This window comes from Lissotriton helveticus, chromosome 11, assembly GCF_964261635.1.
Source record: "Lissotriton helveticus chromosome 11, aLisHel1.1, whole genome shotgun sequence".
Taxonomy (NCBI): Eukaryota; Metazoa; Chordata; class Amphibia; order Caudata; family Salamandridae; genus Lissotriton; species Lissotriton helveticus.
The window spans coordinates 1050794712-1050815270 of record NC_136072.1 but is presented as its reverse complement, the minus strand read 5'-3'; the positions used below and the strand labels follow the sequence as shown (position 1 = coordinate 1050815270).

General features: G+C 43.9%; 1 protein-coding gene across 1 annotated transcript in view; it reads right to left on the bottom strand.

Moving 5' to 3' along the window:
- Positions 1–20559, bottom strand: part of CFAP251 (cilia and flagella associated protein 251) — a 591575-nt gene that overhangs the window by 381915 nt on the left and 189101 nt on the right. Inside the window, exons 9-10 of the mRNA XM_078667546.1 lie at positions 8883–8927; positions 6050–6267 (exon numbers count right to left, since the gene is read on the bottom strand). Of these exons, the coding sequence (XP_078523672.1) occupies positions 6050–6267; positions 8883–8927 (263 nt within the window). The remainder of the gene's footprint in view (positions 1–6049; positions 6268–8882; positions 8928–20559) is intronic.

Here is a 20559-nt window from a genome sequence, read left to right as displayed (position 1 = left end):
ATTCAAAACGATAGTTATGTTAAAAAACAGGCAGATATTTCACAAAACATAATGTACTAGCATAAATGCGGAGATTTCATAGAGGATAGAAAACAAATGTTGCAAGATATTACACATTTTTACACGAGCTAATGCTTATTCGTCCTCTTAACAATTGTGAGTAACCAAGTCTGTTTTGTTGTTAAAAGAAAAAAATCAATCCCTGAATGGGCAAATTATGCATCTTAAAAATTGAAGGACGAGGGCTGCAGAAAAACATAATGAGAAATCGGTTCCACTTGTTTTTAGGTTTCGCCTGGCGAAAAGCTGCGCAAGCAGCGGTTCACGCAGGCGAAAATTTTTGTTTACCAGTATGGATGTTCGTCCCGCCTCTGTTTCCCATTGGCTAGATCCATAAATGGACGCTAGCCATTGGGAAACAGAGGCGTCCGTCATTCTCCGAGGCGACTCGTGGGCGTTTCTGAGAATTTTTCTCATCCGGCCCCTTTGGACACGTCAGTGCGGCGGTGGGCGGGGTTTATTTTTTTTTGTCTTTCCGTGTTGTTTTCGTCTTTTCAGGAGTGCCTTCAGCCGGATTGGTGTTGGTTTTATTTGCGTTCAGGTAAGATGCATTTTGTTTACATTTTTTTAATTGTTTGTTTCTCCACTTTGTGTGTCTCGTTGCTGCCCCGTGTTGTGAATGTTTTGCTTTGCACGGTATGCTTGTTACTTATGTTTTTTTTTTGTCATTTCAGATTTTCTTTGGCTCGTCTACGGCTTGTGGCTTCAGGGATCTTTTTCCTCAAGATAAAGGTAAGTGCGACACTGTTCTGACATGCCCCGTGTTTGTTCGTGTACCCCGTCTTATGTTGTCTCCCTCTTTGTTTTACGTCTTTGTCTGTCTCGTTGCTGCCCAGTCTTGTGAATGTTTCGCTTTGCACGGAAGAAGTCGTCCTTGCTGTCCTGTCTTCCCCCGCCCCCCCTCCCGCTGTCCGTGAGCCCGTCCCCCCTCTCCCTTCCCGCTGTCCGTGTGCCTTCCCCCCTCCCGCTGTCCCTTCCCCTCCCCTCGTTAGTCAATGGGTGTCTGAGGCGTGGGCGTGTGTGGAGCTGGCTTGGTGATGGGCCCCTGGCAGAATAGTCGACAATAACGTTTTACAGAAATCATGCTAGATTATGCTTTGACAAAGCTCCAAGGCTGGCCGCCAGCCAAAGTCACACATTGGATTTGCACCTGCTTTTTAATATTTTTTTTTCTTGAAACCTTCCTAGCTGTTAAAGATTAATGGGTGGGTGTCTAACGCAATTTTACATTTATACGGGTGAAAATGTACCACAGGGTGCAAAGTTTTTGTAGTGGGCATTTCCGTTTAGGAGTCGAGGTTGTCATTGTCCACATGCTCTTGAACACTATCGGAGGAGGTATTATTTGGGGTTGCATTGTTTTCACTTCACCCAAGTGTTTCACGCCGCTCACTACTGGCTGTCGCTGTTTTTTGAGTTGCCTGACTCGTTTCTGTACTGACTGTCATTGACCTTCCTTATTAGGCCAGGTACTGTCGCCCTCTGAGAGATCAGGCATTACCAAAAGTCGACTGAGCTTCTGATCCGCAAGCTGCCCTTCCAGCGCCTGGTTCGTGAAATCGCCCAGGATTTCAAGACGGATCTGCGTTTCCAGAGTGCAGCCATTGGTGCTTTGCAGTTAACTTTTAAGGATGGCTGAGTATGACGTCTGATGCAGTGTGTGTATACTGACCAGTTAAGATGGATGATGCCTGGACGCGGGCAGCAACGTCTCATAGTGGTTTTACATTGAAACTTGTATCTGTTGTAGGCGAGCTGATGCTTGTGTTAGATTCACATGCAGAATTGTACTTTGGCTTCGCTGTGGGTGCTACAGACCAGGAAACAGATTGTTTTCTTCAATGTATGTATTTTACATTGTGCTTATGTTGAGGTGATGCTGCAATTATGCACAGTTTGAGGTAACAAAACAGATGTTTTGTTTTCATATTCCAATAACCACCATGTGTGGGTGCCGGTTTGCAAGCTCCCGCTGCTGTGGTGGCAAGAGAAAGCTGAGCATTCTTTGGCATCCGTGAAGTATCAATGGAAAGTCGGGATTTTATGTGGAAAAATGGGCACCCACTTCACTGTTGCTTATGGAGTGACTCGACCAGGATTATATTTTTTCAAAGTTGGGTGCTAGTAAAGATGGGTTAACTTAGGACAGCGTTAGTTGTTTGGCCACGATTAAAACATTGCTGTCGTGCAGTGTGGGGTGTGTGTTTCCATTTTAGAGGCCTAAAATTGTGTGCTGTCCCTCCCGCTCCCAGGCATCATCTGGTAATGTGGACGGTTGTTTTATTGTGATGTGAATGTTTTACTGTGATGTATCAGGGTTCAAAAGTCACTGTGAGAACAGCCATGCGGCCAACCAACCCCCTAATGCAAAACGGTGGAGCACGAGTCAAAGGTCGGGTACTGCTGGTTCATTTAATGGTTGACCTTTGACTTGTACAAATCATTTTATTGAACGTACGCCACAGAACTCACTTTTATTTGTATCTTGGTATGCGTAGTGGCTTTTCACCAAATGTTTTGGCGTCGAGTCAGTATGCCCTCAGCTTCTATATTTGTTTTTTATGAATATTTGTTTTTTACATTGACTGTTACCACCAATCCACAAATGCACAACATTGGGTGCAGAGATCTTTAGCTTTAAGGGTAGAAATGAAGGAAACAATCTAAGAGAAGTGTTAGACTTTTGAGGATCAGCTCTGGGTGTGTGTGTGTGTGTTTGTTAGTAATTGCTGTCTGCTGAGCTCGTCCGTAGGGTACAATAGGTCTCACATTTTCAAGAGATTAAGCTAATGGCAATGTAAAGGACAATGCCATTTATTTATCTGTTTTAAAAACCAACACATAAATACAAATTTTGTCATTTACAATGCCAATAGCTCTAACTTTTCCAAAGGCGAAACCATTGCATTGTAAATGCTTGTTTAAATATACATTGTGACCGGTTTACCAAAAAAGTAGTAAAACTGCACCCATATGAGTGCTCCTTGCAAATGTACTACATTTTGGAATTCACAAACATTGTCAGTAGTTGGCTTGGAAAGCTGCATCAGTCTCAGGTTTCCAGGCAAACTACCGGCAATCAAACACCAATAAGGTGATCGGATGAATGCTTGCAAGTAGTCTACCCACTGGAAATCGCTCAGGGCAACTTTCTAACCCATTGTTTATCACCCACTGTGCCACTCTACACAGAGGGCATGATTTGGTGTTTAGCAGATGCAGAAAAGGCAGACAGAATGACAAAGGACTTTGTGTCAGCCTTTACTCTACCCACCAAATTTAAAGATGTCTACTAGCCCTGCAAACATCTTTATGCATCAGCAGGAATCACAGTCATGGTGGTTCCTATCAATGTTGCAAAACTTTTAAAAATAGCTCTATCACACATGACCACTGGCATCAAACTTTTCCAACGTCAAACTCCCATAGAGAAAGTTTGTCTTTGGAAAATAAAAAAACACATAACCCTAATGCCATGGGAGTCTACTCCGATGGTGTCTGGCTTATTTTCTTACATTGCCATGATATACCCGGCGGTGACAAACAGTTAAAAAAAAATCTGACAGTCCAATCTAAAGAGGGCTGACGGTCGGATGGCTTACGTAAAGCCATCAGAGGAAATTTTATACAGACAGAGGAAATTTTACTCTGCCAGAGTAAAACACCCCCGAATCTCATCGACTAGGCTACGTCCCTGACTGTGACTGACTCATTGCTTTATTGTATATTCGTAATTAGTTATTCGTATTTAGTATCTTGGACTACAGAAGTAGGATGTTTAAAAACATACCTTTACCTACAACAACAAACTTCTAGATTGTCCAAGCTCCCATCACTTCTGTTGCTGCACCTTACCTTGCGACTCTCAACATGCCAAGAATCTCACTTTTCTGTTCCCTATCATCTATTCTTCAGGGAGTCTGTGAGACTGGTTCTCTTTCCTGATTGGTCACACTGGTGCCAATCTATGAGTGGCTGGCCAGGTATTTCCCTCCCTTGTCCCTATTGGAGTGAGGATTCCAGCCACACCAACCTATATTGTTGGATCGTCCCCTCCCAGACTGCACAGGGACATGGTGGTGGCACTGCCGCTATACAGGAGGATATTCAAAAGCAATTTTTTTTCTCCAAGAGTCATCAAGGCAAAAGTAGATTACCCGGGTTAAGAAGACGTCATTCAGAAAGAAATTGGAGCTTTGCTTTAACCTGCTTTATAAAAAAACAATTACAAACTAATGTAGTTAACCTTGGAGCTGAAGGATACTGGTATAGTGCGATACATACAAAAAAATCTTGTTATCTGAGTAACATAAGGGAGCCTTTTTATTTTGTAACATGAGAGGTAAGTGGCTGAGCTACCATGAAGCGCTCTCTTGTTTTCTTCCAAACCCGGTTAACAGCGATAATTTACCTTTCTGGCCCTTTTTCAGAGCCGATCCATTGATGAGGGACTCTCCCACCTTCAACCAATTTGATTATTTCTGGTTGTTTGGTGAGTAAATCTTCCCCAGCATTTTTATTAATACGTATTATAGTTTGTTAATGAACTCAGACACACAATGACGCACGCAGATGTACTTTTTCTTATTGTGCGGACCAAGATTTATGCACTTACGGCTGTTTTCTCACTCTGACGACTCAGTATGTGAGGTGAGCTCTTTTGTTATTAACGCTTTCATAGAGTTAATGCATTCATGTTGTGATCCCACAAGTAATGGTGGTTTCATGTTGTTTTTAGTGATAGGAGAGCTTCCCTTCAGACGATAAGCCCTTCGTTAAGATCCATTTATCAGTCCACACACGGGAGGTTATAGGACTACAGGATTTGAGTCTGTTTCTATCCTTACACACACACGTTTAATATTTTAATGAGGCATGTATTCCTTTCTCTTTCTTAGGTTGCTCCCTTTTCATGGTTTACCTTGTCCTGATGAAGACCCCATATTTAAGGTCCTAACTGGCCTTAATCTTAAATTTTTGTGTCGAAACTTCGACAACTCCCTGCTTTTACAGCCTGGATTGGAGAGACTGTCCACAGGGAGGCAACATTGACTCAAGCAATTACCTCTTTAGAGTGGAATATAATCGAATTGTTGGATTGGATATACAGAGAGGCTCTGTTTCAAATGTTATTGATGATGTTATGAGTTTTCCATTTTTTCTTCTTTAATCTTCACATGCGCACTTTTTCTGAGCACCTTGTGTACTGAATAACCATTTGTATGTAAATAATGTATGTATACTATCGAGTTCTAATACAATCTAATGTTTGCATCTGTTTTACATTTCTTTCTGTGATGTTGAAATTTCGTGTCTACTCTTCCCTTCTGAGAAATTAGATGTATCTCTTTCCTGTGTAATTGTATTGTGATAAGATACGTTAATTAATGTAACTTGTCTGGATTGTCAGGTAGGACCGTTTTTGTATATATCGTAATAAACAATCGCGACACCAGAATCCCCACTCTAAAGGAGGGGGAGGGGAGTAAAGAAATGTGGCACAAAAAATGATATACAGTTCCTACATGGTATCGGGTTGTGTTTTTACACCTAAATACAGGATTCTCTATGACAAATGGGGACTAGCGTGGTAACTGTTTGGGGCCGGGTCTACGGCCTGGTATTCCTCTTTAGTCACAATGTGCCATACAAATCTAAGTAACTCCCTGAGCAATTTGAAAAGGCAAAGAAAACCACGACTGAGAACAATTTACAAGGAACCAGCGATCTGAATTCGGGAACAAATAGAATTCGCGGCGGATTTCAGTTACCGCTCCGATCAGAATGAGGCCTGAAGACAATTCTTTCCTCAGCTTAATAGTAAAATGAGCGGTGGGGGAAAGATAACCTAATTTTCATAATTTCTTAGCAACTGGTAATTACCTACCATTATATGAGGCTTTTACGTTTTTTGTATTCTTCTTCTTGCCTTTAAGGCAGAAAGTCTCTTTGTGAAGGGATGTTGTAATTGCGCAGAGATGCTCATTACCTGTCAAAGACGGTGAGCACGGTGATGGCCTCCTCCTGCACGGGCATCAGCTTCAGCGCGCGCTTCTGGTGCGGCCGCAGCGACGGGTCCGGCGCGAAGGACTTGGGGCCGATGGTGTCCCACACCACGAACTTCCCTGCAGAGGTGGCAGTCAAGGCTTTCAAGGTCTCGAGGTAAAACACCGACTGACTGAACGCGCCCACGGCCTTGTTGAAAGTCTGCAATGTGAAAGACAGCTCATGAGGTGCGGTTCTTTCAGGCCTCCAGAAAACCCACAAGAACCCTTTCGAAAACAAATGAAAACACTTAAGCGCCTTTTACTCCATAATCTCAGATGTCAGCGCGGGAAGTGGGAAGCCCTTCTGCAATGCTGCGCACATTACTTCATGACTCTATTAAATAATAATGACCCTTTGTTGTCACGCCACGCAGCTGTGAAATTGTTCATTAAAGATGAAAATCAGATTAAAAGTTTAACCTCCAACTTTCAAAGTAACAAAAGGGAGAGTTTTTTTTAAATACAACACACAATAGGGTCTATAGCTATGGTTTAAACCAGGTTTAAACTCTGGTTTAATAAACTCCATAACACATGACAGCATATTAAAACTTAATTTAAACTGTCGAGGTAATAATGTTGTGTCCTTCATTATTACACATAACAATTCCAAAACTGTCGAATTTTAAGTCGTTTTTAGTAGATGCACTCTTTAATTTATCTAACTGTATCCTAAGAAACCCAATAGTACCCCTTAACGCTTCCAGTCCATGAAAACTTAAAACTCCTAACTTCTTAATGTTATCCTTCCCTGAACCATAAAACCCCCTTACTACACCTTAATGCTTCACTTCCTTAAATCTAAAAGCCCCTACCTGTCCCATAACACTACCAATCCCTGAAAAGCTTCCAACCCCATAGTGCCTCTCAACACTACTCTTCCCTGAATCCTAAAACCCATTTCCTATCCCTTAACGCTACCCTTTCCTAAGCATAAAAACACCTTTCTTCACCTTATGGCTACCCTTCTATGAACCTTAAAAAACTGTTACCGCTAATCTCACATAAACCCTAACCCCTTACTACCCTTTTACACCCACCATCCCTGAACCCTAAAAACCCAGAGCTAGCTCATATTTATACCCTTGCAGTAATCCTACAATCACCTAACTATCCCATAGTGCTACTCTTCCCAAATCCTAAAAATCTCCTGCTACCCTAGACCAAAAAAACCCTTACTTCCCCTTAGTGCTACTCTTCCCTGAACTCTAAAATACAAAAAAAACTCACTACACTTTTACGCTGCCAGATTAAAGCAAACCATAACTGGTCACACTTCTCATGAGATAGAAGGACCTGAAAGATACCTGGATTGCAGGAGTGGTAGGACGTTTAGAGGTTTGTACTTTCACACACAAGGTAAACCGGTGAGCATGAGCTCCTGGTGATGCTAACACAGCCTTATTAAATGTAAACGGTTTAAGTACAAAAGTAAATTTGGAAAACAAGGTGTGCTATTTTCTTCTTATATGAACTATGTCTAACAAAGGCAGACAACGGCAGAGTAGCCAGAGCTCACAGTGCATTGAACAGGTGGTCTGGCAGGTTTGCAATTCAACGACTTAATTCAATGAAATCAAAACCATGTTAGACCCAGGTGGCAGATATAGGAATGAATGTATGCATTTGTTATTCTTGTTGACAGCTTCAAAGGTGGATACAGCCCTCCTAAACACTTATGGGCCATGACAGCTCCCTCATGCTTTGTGTGCCCTTATACATTCTCTACTTCTTGTATGAAAGGAGGCTTGAACACATTTCTAGTCCATATTATGATAGAAGTGAAGCAGGTTTATGCTGAGAGCTAGAAAGGCTTCGCAGGATTCACATGTCACAGTGGTGCAGAGCAGTGTTGAGTCACTACTCCCACAAAATCGTGCTGTGCACAGTGTGTATACTAACTTAGGGCCTGATTTAGATCACAACGGCGACGGATATGCCGGTCGCCGAAATGAATCCCATTATATCCTATGGGATTTATATTCTGATGGAAGCGATATCTGTCACTGCTGTAATGGAGTAACCTATCCGCCAAGATCTAAATCAGGACCTCAGTAGCATGCTACCCAATAAAAAACAAATTTAAAACAATAATTCATCACCATTGGATGAACCACTAACTTTGGTAACAGAGTAGCATTGTACCCACCAAAAAGTGCTTCAAACCCTCATCAGGGGTAGTAAGTGCTATATAAAAATGCAGTTACAAAACAATACAATGCAACAATGAAATGAAACCAGCTATAGAGAGCATAGCTTAGAAACATAGATGATCATTCACTGCTGCATGTTTCAAGCTGTGCTGTCTGCAGCTCGGAGTAAATACAGATAGATTATAAGCCAAATCACATTTGACAGGCAGGTTTGCCGCGTGGCCAGTATTTTACCAACATGGCAGGCATTTTTATATCAAATTCAACACATAAAAATGAAAAGACCTGCAAAAACTCGCACTTCTTTCCTTCTGAAATATAAAATCCCTTCTAAGCATTTTAAAACGATTCATATTATTTCTAAATGATATTAAGGTACACACAGGTGAGTTTGCCAAGTTAAAAAAGAAGGCATAGGATTTAGCAAAGTTTATATGGGGGCACCCTTCTGCAATATCAAAACATGAGAAATTACCTGATACTTTCCCCTGAAAAAGGTGGTAACCGCTTTGACAGTGGATCCTGTCCGAGTGGGAAATGCTCAACAACGGAGTCAGGATCACAGACATATGGTAAGGAAAATCCCATGGTAATTACCAGCATTAAAAATGTGTATACTCACTGTGTTTGTTAGCGACGGAGCACTGTATTCCAAACGTGTATCTTCCTGTAAATAAATATGTTGTGGTTATTGTTATGTCATATCAGTCAATACTAAAGTATCATCTCCACTTAAGTGAAACAGTAAAATCTACTTGGTCAGATGCAAATCCAGCTTGTCCTCTCCGGTCAAGTGCATACACAGCAACTGCCATTGCTTAAATTCACAGCAATTACCGCAATAGTGCAAGTCCTACGCAAACACATATGCAGATGAAAGACATACTATTCTTATATACCATACTTTGCTATGTACAACAAACAAGAAACCGTACAAACCTGGCTCAATTACAGGAACCCTGATTGCTTCAAACCTCAACTGTGATTGAACCCCATGTCACTTGCATTCACCCTGGGCACCAACCTCCCCCTCAATGAACACACTGCCAAAATACACAAAGATGAAGGGGTACCAGCTCTCTCTTCTAAAGAAAGTACAACCATTTCTTCGACAAAGCAACTTCAGAACTGCTGTCTTAACCCTCATACTCTTGCATCTGGATGGGGTAATGACCTCTCAGACTCCACACTGGCACCCCGTAGAGCATCCCACCAGTGGTTGATTTGTAAAACAAGTGCCAGGGCCCCAGTCAAGAGGACACAGCAGCTTGCACCATCCATTGCCCCTGCCAGTACTGCCAATTACAGTAACACAACTACTAGCCATCACATTCCTACAAGTGTAACAATTCATACTATTCAAGGCCGCCAAAGCTGTAAGAATGGGCTTGGGTGGCATGTATAAGTGATTGTTAATGGATATTATATTAATAATTAGCTGTTGTTGTGCTCACACCCAAATCTGGCAGACAGCGCCAACATGTGGTAGGCTGTCACAAGCGGAGGTGCTAAGAATTAAGTGCCGGTGCCGAGCACAGGAAACCACCAGCTCAAATTAAGCATTGCATCCTACACACCGTAGCATGGGTCATCCAGGGCCTGAAGAAATATGATCACATCACCCCAATGTGATGAAAAACTCCATTGGCTCCCGTTGCCAGCCCGTACTATCTTCAAAACCAGCTGCACCATTTACAACACTGTCATGAACAGCATCCCGCTAATCTTGCAGACAAGCTCATCTTTCTGGCACGTCCGCCGGCAGGACGCTATCAGACTGAGATTAAGTGGTGTAAAAAAAGAAAAAACATGGCAACACCCCTTTTCCACCTATGCACCCTGGATATAGAACAACATCCCTGAATCCCTCAGGACCACCCTAACACTGCTTCAATTTACGAAAGAGTTTGAGACTAAAAACCCGACTTGTGAGGTAGGAGCCTTTGCTAGGAAGGATAGAGTAGAGGATCTCTTCGCCAAGAGGTAAGTCAGATCATTTGAAAACTGTAGGAAAACCTAACATTTCCCTGAAGATGAAAGGTTTAGATATTATCAATGTAAGTCCTTAACAGGAACGCTACAACCAGACAGAAAACACCCTTTGAGATACAGTGAGGGGATTCTCTGGAACCAATGGAATCAAATCTTCACCAGACACAAGACTAAGAACTCCGACCACTATCTACAAAGGGAAATCTGTGGAAACGGCAGTGGGGAAGCCACTTCTGAAGAAGCCTTCTCTGGACCCTGTAGAACTGAAGAATTATCGGCCGATCTCCTTACTTCCTGTTCCAGCTAAGATTCTGGAAACGTACCTTAATTCTCATCTCAGTGCATACCTAAACGATCACCTATTGCTCAATGGCTCACACACGGATTTAGAAGCCACCATAGTACGGAAACAGCATTGACTGCTGTATTCAACAATATCCGTATTCAAGTAGACGCAGGGCATACCACCTTGCTTGTTTTACTTGACCTTACCGCAGCCTTTGATACCCTGTCCCCTCTGAGGCTGGTTGAACGCCTCAGAGAGATAGGGATCAGAGGCTCGGCCTTGGGGCTTCTTGCCTCCTTTCTCAGTGATCGGGCACAGACTGTGAAATTCGGCCAATTTTACTCGGCCTCCAAACCACTGTCGTGTGGTGTTCCTCAGGGATCCTCCCTGAGCCCAACATTTTTTAACATCTATGTTGCCCCACTGGCTAAGGTTGTGAGAACCTTTGGGTTAGAGATGCAGTCCTATGCGGACGACACCCAAATAATGGTGTCCATCTCTCACAGTATCAGGGATTCTGCCCTTAATTTCAGGAACTGCATGCAGACAATCTCCTCCTGGATGGTGGAAAATGTTATGAAATTGAAAGGAGAGAAGACTGAGGTCCTGATTTTCGGCAGTAAACTGGAGATCTGGTCCAGTGACTGGTGGCCGGACACTCTTGGTGTCTGCCCCTGCTCAGTATTCCATGGAAAAGCCTTGAGGTAATAGTGGATAACTCACTTTCCCTTAGTCTGCAGGTCAGCAGGACAGTGTCCACATGTTTCTGGATCATCAGGATCCTTACAAAAATCGCCCATTTCCTCTCCTTTGAAGCACGCCAGCAGGCTGTTATTGCCTTGGTAACATCCAGACTGGACTATTGTAATGCCCTTTATTTGGGCATTAATAAAGGCCTAGTGTGACGTCTGCAGCTGGTGCAAAATGCTGAGGCCAGGCTGGTGATGAATCTACCGAAATTCCATTCAGTCCCAGCCTCCATCAGGTCGCTGCACTGGCTTCCTTTGGACCATAGGATCCTCTTCAAAACACTGTGCCTGATTCAAGAGGCCTATTATGGTTCAGGCCCAGATGGGATTAAGGCGATTTCCATTGTTATGTTCCCAGCAGACAGCTCCGGTGTTCAGATAAAAATCTGTTAACAGTAATAATAATAATAATAATAATAATAATGGTACCATTTGTATAGCGCATGGTTACACTAGGAAACAGTGTGTCCCCGCGCTTTAAAACCAATTACTAGAGCAGAACCCCAAAGAAAAGAAAAGCCGCTAAAGGAAAGGGTGAAGGATCTCAAAATTTAGGAAAAAGGTAGGTTTTCAGTTTGCGCCTGAAGCTTCCTTCAGATGGCTCCATACGGAGCTCAATGGGGAGGTCATTCCACTGTTTGCTGGCCAAATATTTGAATGACGACCACCCATCCGTGACCGCTGGATTCTGGGCACCTGAAAGAGCATACGGCCTTGAGATCGTAAATAACGATTAGGGTAGTGCTTGGTAAGTAGTTTTTGAAGATATACGGGACCTCTCTCGTAAGCAATGCGGTGGGTCATACACATGCTTTAAATTTAATGCGCTCACGTATGGGTAGCCAATGGAGACGCACTAAGGCTTGTTTCCCTGAAGATCTTCTAGAGAGGTTAAGAGCCAATCTAGCTGCTGAGTTTTGAACACATTGAAGCCTATGAAGGCATTTCCTATTCAGACCTAAGTATAACACGTTTCTGTAGTCGAGATGGGGCGTCACCAGAGTATGGATTAACTTTTCCTGCTGTTAGCAGGAAGCGAGTCCAGTGTCTTGCGTAAGATCTTAAGAATCCCGTAGCATTTGCCTGCTATCCCTCTGGTATGGTGATCAAAGGATAGAGTCTCATCCAATTTGACCCCTAAATTCTTGACCCGTTCCAACGGTTTAGGAACGGTGCCAAGTTCTTTAGGCCACCATGTCGATGACCAAATGGATGGAGATTTCCCCAACACCAGGAGTTCAGTTTTGTTAGCGTTGAGCCGTAGACAATTTGTATTCATCCATCCCGCTAATCCGCTCAGATAGGCTGTAAAGTTGGCTGAGGCCTCTTCCGGAGGCTGAGACAGTGTCACTACCAGCTGGGTGTCATCAGCATATGACACTATCTCAACCCCGTACGCCTCAACCAACTTAGCCAGGGGCGCCATGTAGAGATTAAACAAAGTCGGGCTCAGAATCGAGCCCTGAGGCACCCCATGTCTGAGCGATCGCAGCTCAGATTTAAAGGGTGGACAGTGGACTTGAAATTGCCTATTCGCCAAAAATGTACGCATCCACTCGTGAGCCAGGCCCTCAACGCCAACCTCGCTAAGACGAGAGAGCAGCAGGGGATGAGAGACGGTGTCAAATGCCGCGCTCAGATCTAATAGAAGGAGCGCGGCTGTCTTCCCCTCATCCACTCTACTCCTTAATAGCTCGGTGGAGAAAAGGAGGGCCGACTCAGCCGAGTGGTGTGTTCTGAATCCTAACTGTGAGGGATGCAGATGTAGTCCCCTATCCAGGTATTCAGAGAGCTGCTTGTTAACTATCTTTTCCACCACCTTAGCGCAAAAAGGCAGCAGTGATATAAGTCGATAGTTATCCAACTGCGCAGCACTCAGATGAGGTTTTTTCTTTATGGGGATGACCTGCGCTATTTTCCAGTCTTGAGGTATGTGGCTAGTTAAAAAGGACAGTTTTGCCATGTGTCCTATATAAGTCGTCAAAAGCTCAGCTTGATTCCTAAAGACGTTAGGGCGGGCCACATGCTTCGGGAGCCAGATTTAATGCTACAGATAATATTCAGCAACTCCGTGGTATTAGGCACCGCAAACTGATTAAGGCACCCTTTGTTGGTCCTCTCCCTGCTATTGAAGGCATCCCTAAGGGATTCTTCCAGTACCTCTGGAAAGTTGCAGGTCAGGAGCTATAGCTCTCTCCAATGAGGTGAGTTCCTTGTAGATAACAAAGAGCTCTCTAGTAGAGTTCTCTGCCAATTCAATTCTGTTCTTTAAGAAGTTGCGTTTGGTAGATCTAATCAGTTTATGATAACTCTTTATACTCTTTTTATAATTGAGTCTGGCCGAGTCATCATATTTACTGCGCCAAATGCGCTCCAGCTTTTTACAATCCGTTTTACAAGCTTTTAAATCAGCATTGATCCACTGAGCTGTTTTCGAGCGCCTCGCTGGGGCCTTAATAGTCCACGGGGCAGTTTCATCTAAGGCTCCTGACAGCCACTTTTCATAGTCAGTCCAGGCTTCATCAACACTATTTTTAAGTGGGGGGCTGCTTCTTTTTAAAGCCAGCTCTAACTCATCCTGCTTAATTTTCCCCCATTGCCTACGTTTGCCTGCTGTCAATTTGGAACTAGACAGTGGTTTGGACTCCCCACAAATGGTGAAGTCCACCAGAAAATGGTCCGACCATAATACCTTACTGGGGGGTTGCACTGCCACCCCCTCCCAGTTGGCAAAGATCGGGTCCAAGAGATGGCCAGCTTTATGGGTAGGAATCAGGGATTGAATATTAAGATTAAACATTTTTAAAGATGCCAGTAAATTTAAAGCTTCCTTGTTGTTTTCCGAGGTTTAAGAAGGCAAAGTGGGGAGGTAGAGCCTTCTCCACTGCTGCGGCTAAGCTGTGGAACTCCCTCCCGGAAGAGCTCTCTAGTCAGGTGTCCCACTCTCTCTTCCGTAAAGCCTTAAAAACCTGGCTTTTCTCACAGACTTCAGTATAAGCATGCCATATGTCTGCACCTTTCAGTTCTGCAAATAGTGCCTTGACGCCCATGGGCTAAGTTTGCGCTCTACAAGTCCAATAGTCATTCATTCATATTCCTGAGGGCATCAGCTAGCTGTTGGAAGAGATGAAGGGACATCGGAGACACGCCATTGATCGCAAGCTTCTGGAAGGACATACTAGCTGCTATTAAGGGTACAGTGGGGTACCCCATAGCAGAAAAAGCCAGAAACATAAAAACTGAGAGTATGCCCAGATGGGTGGAATATATCACAAATGCTATTGGAGTAATATTAACCCTGCTCTTAGTAAAAGCAACAACAATGTTTGCAAGAACGTGAAACAAGAACCATCCCATTGATAGTACAATTGTTTGGGAAAATCTTGCAATGGAGAAACTGCCCGTCCAAATCATCAATGTCAAACATAACTTTAAAAAAAGACATGCTGTCCTGCCTGGGGCGGATACTGGGGTGGGACCTCCCGGACGATTCGCGCCTGACCCTCCTCCATAGTACTGACGATATAGGAGGAACATCTATAAGAGACACCTTCTTTTCCTGGGGCTCACACTGGCTAAGCGCGGCATTGCCCAGCAATGGAAGTCCTCTTCCCCCCCTGGGGTGGCTGCCTGGAAATCCACATTGGATAAATGCATGTTTGCCGAGGTGGCGGTGTTTCAGGCCAGGGTTTGCCCGAAGAGGCACAGGAAAATCTGGGCTGCATGGGCCAAGTATCGGGGTATTGCTCTTTTGATGTCTCACACGCCCACGAATCAAGATCTCAAAGACAGACTTACCATCACGTGAGGTTCCACTCCTACTCATGGATTGGTTGGCGCGGAGATGTACTCATATATATATATGCCTGTTTAGTCTTTCAAGCGGGTTGGATGGTGCAGGGATGGGGGAGGTGGGTGGTGGGGGCTGTTGGGGTGGGTATTTTATAGCTTCCTGAAGGATACCCTCGGCAACACCTAACATACGTATGTGCATTGCCTTGTATGAATGTGATTTGTTGGGGGCTCTCCCCCTTTGGATGGAAAATTCAATAACATTTGTTGTAAAAAAAAACAAGACATGGTTTCCAGCACTTTATTACTTGAGCACAATTTACGGGGAGTTAGAATGTCGCCCAAGACTAAGGGGACGATTACGATGTCGGTCGAAAAGGCTCCAAATGCCATTCGGTTAGTCCGAATGCGATTCGGAAGCCTTGTTTCTGACCAACTCAGAAACATTTACGACCGACCGATTTCGATGGTCAGAAACTGTTCGGACTGTCAGACTCGTTCAAACTCGCACCAAACGGCATTTGGAGACACCGAGTCGGTCGGAGCCGACCCGTATGTCTCTATGGGCCGTGTTTCCGATCAAGCGATTACCATGTCAGATTCGGACAGCCTTTCTGAATCGGTCTGTCCGACATGGATCGACTGTCAGAATCTGACTTTGGGGGCCCATAGCAGGCCTCCCTTCACCCAGAGGACTCCGGTTGGGGCCTGTGGGGGTACCCATCGATCCCTTCTTTCCAACCATGCACAGTGTGGCAGGCACCATGAGGTGCCCACCACAGGGTGTGAGCTTTTCAGTGCCCTCCACTTTCTTTCATTAGGAGCCTGTGTTGTCGGTCGGAACACAGGCTCCCATTAAAGTCAATGAGAGTCCGACCGAATGGTGTTCGGAAACATCGTAATCGGTTGGTCGGACTCTCCGAACCAAGTCAGTCAGAAACCATTCCGAAACTGAGTTGATCGGAATGCGTTCCAACCGACATCGTAATCAGCCCCCATGTATTTTTAAGTGAACCACGTCAGATCACAAAAAGAAAAGGGAAACATAAAAAGGGCAATACTGCAGAACACTCAAACCTTGAATCATAGTTACAGCCAGACTGAACTCCATATTGCTGGGGCCAGAGGGGGGGGCTGGAAATGTGACAAGACTTACGTGTCTGTTATAAATGATAAGAAAGAGGGTACACATTATAAGGACAAAAATGCACATGCATAAACGTACGTTTTTTGTAAAGTGAATATTTGCAGCTAAAATGGAAGGTTTTGTTATATGATTACATGTAAGAAAAAACAATGAAAACTATTTTAAAAACAAAAGGGAGAAATAACAATGTAAAACATAATACAATAATTACGCTATAAAGTTGTAAATGAGCTCACGATATTGGAATGGCTCAAGCTAAGGATTTCAGAGCGAAGTGTGTGCTTGCTTGGAGCAGTTTGTTGGAAAAATGTGGATACTGAAAAGACATATAATACATTGAATGTCTGTAGAAGAAGGCTCACAGGCTGCAGACTCAATGTCAAGGTCTACATTAAGTTATATAATAGTTTTAATAGTGCACACCCAAAGTGATTCGTAGACATGAAGGAGCTGTGCACAGATATTAAAGTATTCAAGTTCAAGTTGAGAACCTCTTCTCCGGTTTACCAAGTCAGGGTTAAAAGAAAAAGTTACCTACCGTAAAGTTCTTTCTGATGCATGTGGTGCCTCTTGGAAATTCCTTATTTGCATCCCTTCCCAGGTGCCAGAAATTTCTAGAAATGTTAACCTACCTACTTCTCCTCACCAGTGTTAGGTGGTGCTACTCTGAATAGGCAGCAGTGTCTCATAGCTCCACCAAAAATGACATGTTGACCTACATATAAGGCGCTTTGTGTGCCGGGACATCACTACTTTTCCTTTGAACAGGCAAGATCCAGGACCATTGTTTTTTCTCAACATTTTCATTTCTGCGCTTTTACATTGTTTTTCGACAAAATTATTAAAGAATTTTCACTCTTTGACACCCCAAGTCTTTCAGTTTCAGACGCGTTGGTTACTGACCCTCACGCCTCCTGCATCTGGTGCTTTGGAAAGGAACATGAACCTGCATCATGTGACCTATGTCAACAAATGTATCCTAAGATGCTGAGGGCGAGCAAGGCTAAACATTTTATGGCCTCATTGTTGTTGAAGGAGAGTCCGAATTTCATCTGCGATCAAGAACCAGATCAAGGACTTCATCCATGCCAACATCAAGATCTCTCTCAGCTGAACAGAGACATAAAAAGCATTAAAAAAGAGCACTGTCTCGCCAACTATAGGAGAAGGAAGAGAGGATGGTAGAAGTCTTTAACCTCTTCCTCAGAGCCAGTTTCAACTCTGCTATCTAGCTACCCTCAGAATAGCTTTCTGATGCCTGATGCTTCTGTTGATCAGAAAGGAGCTTTTACAGAGGAAAAGTTACAAACTGTTGCTGTCCCTACAGCTGATATGCCTTTGTCACCTATGCCTTTATCATCTCCCAAGGAGTAATTTACATCCATTAAGCTTTGGAAACCTTATAGATTCAGTTGTCAGAGCGGTCCCTTCTAGATTGAACTAGCACAGACTTCAAACAGTGGAACAATCAAATGCTATAATGATATCTCAGGGTTCGGCTTGCAAATCCACACCTCAGGATAGACATACTACATGCTGTAGTCTCCGAGTAAAGAACTATCAGGTTACACATATCTTACATACTCAGGCAACAATCCTCTAGGTTTAAAAAATATATATATATATTTATACATTTTCAAAAGTAATGAACAACAGACAAGGATCCAGTTCAAAGCATTGGTACAGCATGGACAGATCAGAATATCACATTTAACAGATCACAGTATTACACAACTCAATGGCGCAGGGTCATACCGACAGGACATTGATTAAAAATGCAGTTTACGGTATTGTCTAGTGTTGCATTCTTACAAAACATAATGGGCATCAGATGTCAGGTATCGATAGTAGGTAAGACGTGAGTGTGCCCCCAGATGTCTTGTGGTTTAGATGTAGTAGGTAGTTCCTCTGCGTAGCATGTTAGCTGATCTCGACAGTAAGTCAGATCTTGCAACCATAGTTTAGTGGTAGGAGCAAGCCTGCCCCCCTAGCATATGAAGACCCTGCGTTTAGGCAACAATAGTGCTATGGCTACAAACTTCTTATTGGACACCTTAATTTTAGAGATGACACCCAGCAGGCACACTTGTGGGCTGCATGCAACAGATTCCTCAACCATCAGGCATAAAATGTGTGTTAATGACCTCCAATATTCATGCACTTTTGGGCACTCCCAAGCTAAATGATAGAAGTTGGCACCAGGTGCGCAACAGCGTTTACAATTGTCAGCTTCCCGCAACCCAGATTTATGAAGCTGAGCTGGGGTGTAGCACATCTAATGCAGATATTTAAAATGCACATATCGTAAATTGCCATTTGCTGTCAGCTGACCCGTTAAGTGGCAACTACTAAACCAATCATCTTCAGACAGCGGATCAGGCAGCATGGCATTCCATTTAGCCAACGCCGATGCACCCCCAACAGTTACATCCCTCTGTGACGCCTGGTAAAGACTAGTGACTAGCTTGGCTTTGGAAGTGGTGGTGTATATCAGTTGTAGTGCTTCAAGTGTCTGTGGTTCCGTAGGAAATTGCGGATAAAGGGCGCGCATAGCAGAGCGCAGCCCCGTATAGACAAAGAGGTGCATGGCGACGACAGTACCCCGGGCGTTTATGTTATCAGAAGATATGAACTGACCTCCAGGGAATATATCCTCCATTGTTGACTTCTCTATATCTTTGAGCGTCTGCAGTGTGCCAGTCTCTCTGGTGTTTGAAAGCTCAGAGTGATGCAATAGTGGCATGCCAGACGAGTATGGTGGCAATTTTTGCACCCGTTTGCCTAGTTCGTGCCAGGCCCTAGATGTAGTTTGCACAGTGTCAAACTCACCCTTTTCAAATACCGTGTGCCTGTTGACGATCATGGCTTTAAGCGGTATGGGGTGCATAGCACCCGCCTCCACCGCCACATGCGGTATGTATTCTGGGTCGCGCTGCCAGTAGTAGGCGTAATGCGCCTGCGCGCAAAGTTAATAAAGATGGAAGTCAGGCGCTGCAAACCCTCCCTGATCGTAAGGAAGGGTGATAACCTCCCATTTGAGCCGGGTTTTTTACCTCCCCAGGCTAGTGTGACTTGAAGAAAGCGAAGCCTATCAAAAAAGAGCAGCGTTAAGTGTACAGGAATATTTTTTTTAAAAAAAGGTACAGGAAGCACGGAAGGATTACCATTTTCATCAACGCTATTCGATACGCAAATGAGAGGGGCAGCTTGATCCAGCGGCTTACTTGTCCCTCAAGTCGCGTGATGGCAGTGCCATAATTGGACTGTACAACAGCTTGCGGATCCCTGTGGAGCCATAAGCCCAAGTATTTTACAGTGTCTATGCACCATGTTAGGGGTATTCCATGTCAAATTGACGTGTACAATCTGTGAGGGGCAATACAACTGATTTAGATCAGTTAATGCCCAGCCCTGAAAAACGTTCGAATCGGACATACTCCCGTATAAGTTGTGTAAGATAGTTCACTGGTTCGCGAACATACAGCACCATGTCGTCTGCGTACATGGAGACTGCAAGAGGACGTTGTAAAAATCGTAACGCGGTTTGAGCATGGCGCTGCCTTAAAATACAAGCTATGGGTTCGAGTACGAGAGCGAACAACAGAGGTGACAAGGGACACCCTTGTCGTGTGCCACGTTGTATATAAAATTTCTCAGATATCTGCCCATTAACTCTAACCCGTGTTACAGGATTAGTATATAATATTTTTATCCAATTAGTAATACCGAATGGGATATCCATGCGATGTAAAATGGTAAACATATAGGACCAGGAGATCGAATCGAAATCTTTTGCAGCGTCAAGAAGCACCAATACTGCCGGCAGAGTGGGCTCCAACACATGCATTGTCGCATACGCAAATTATGTGATGTGGAACGGGTGGGGATGTACCCTGATTGGTCTGGTAGCACCATAATGGGCAGAAGCAGTTTCAGCCTGGTGGCTAATACTTTCGCTAATATTTTTATATCTGTGGTAATTAGGGATAGGGGTCGATAAGAATCACACGTGTCAGGCGGTTTCTCAGGTTTGAAGAGCATGACCACTGGTGCTTCTCGTAAGGTTGGCGGTAGACATTGAGATTCGTATGCTTCTTCATATAATTGAAGGAGGCATGGGGCCAATTGGTCAATGTATTCTTTATAAAATTCTGCTGGCAACCCATCAGTGCCCGCAGATTTTCCATTAGGCAAAGAGATAATTGAGTCCCGCACCTCACCCAGTGTGAGCGGATGCATCAAGAACTCTTGTTGTCCGCAAGATAACCACACTAAACCAATATCATCCAGATACTGCTCGAGTTCCGCCACATCAGCAGTTGACCGATGAGCA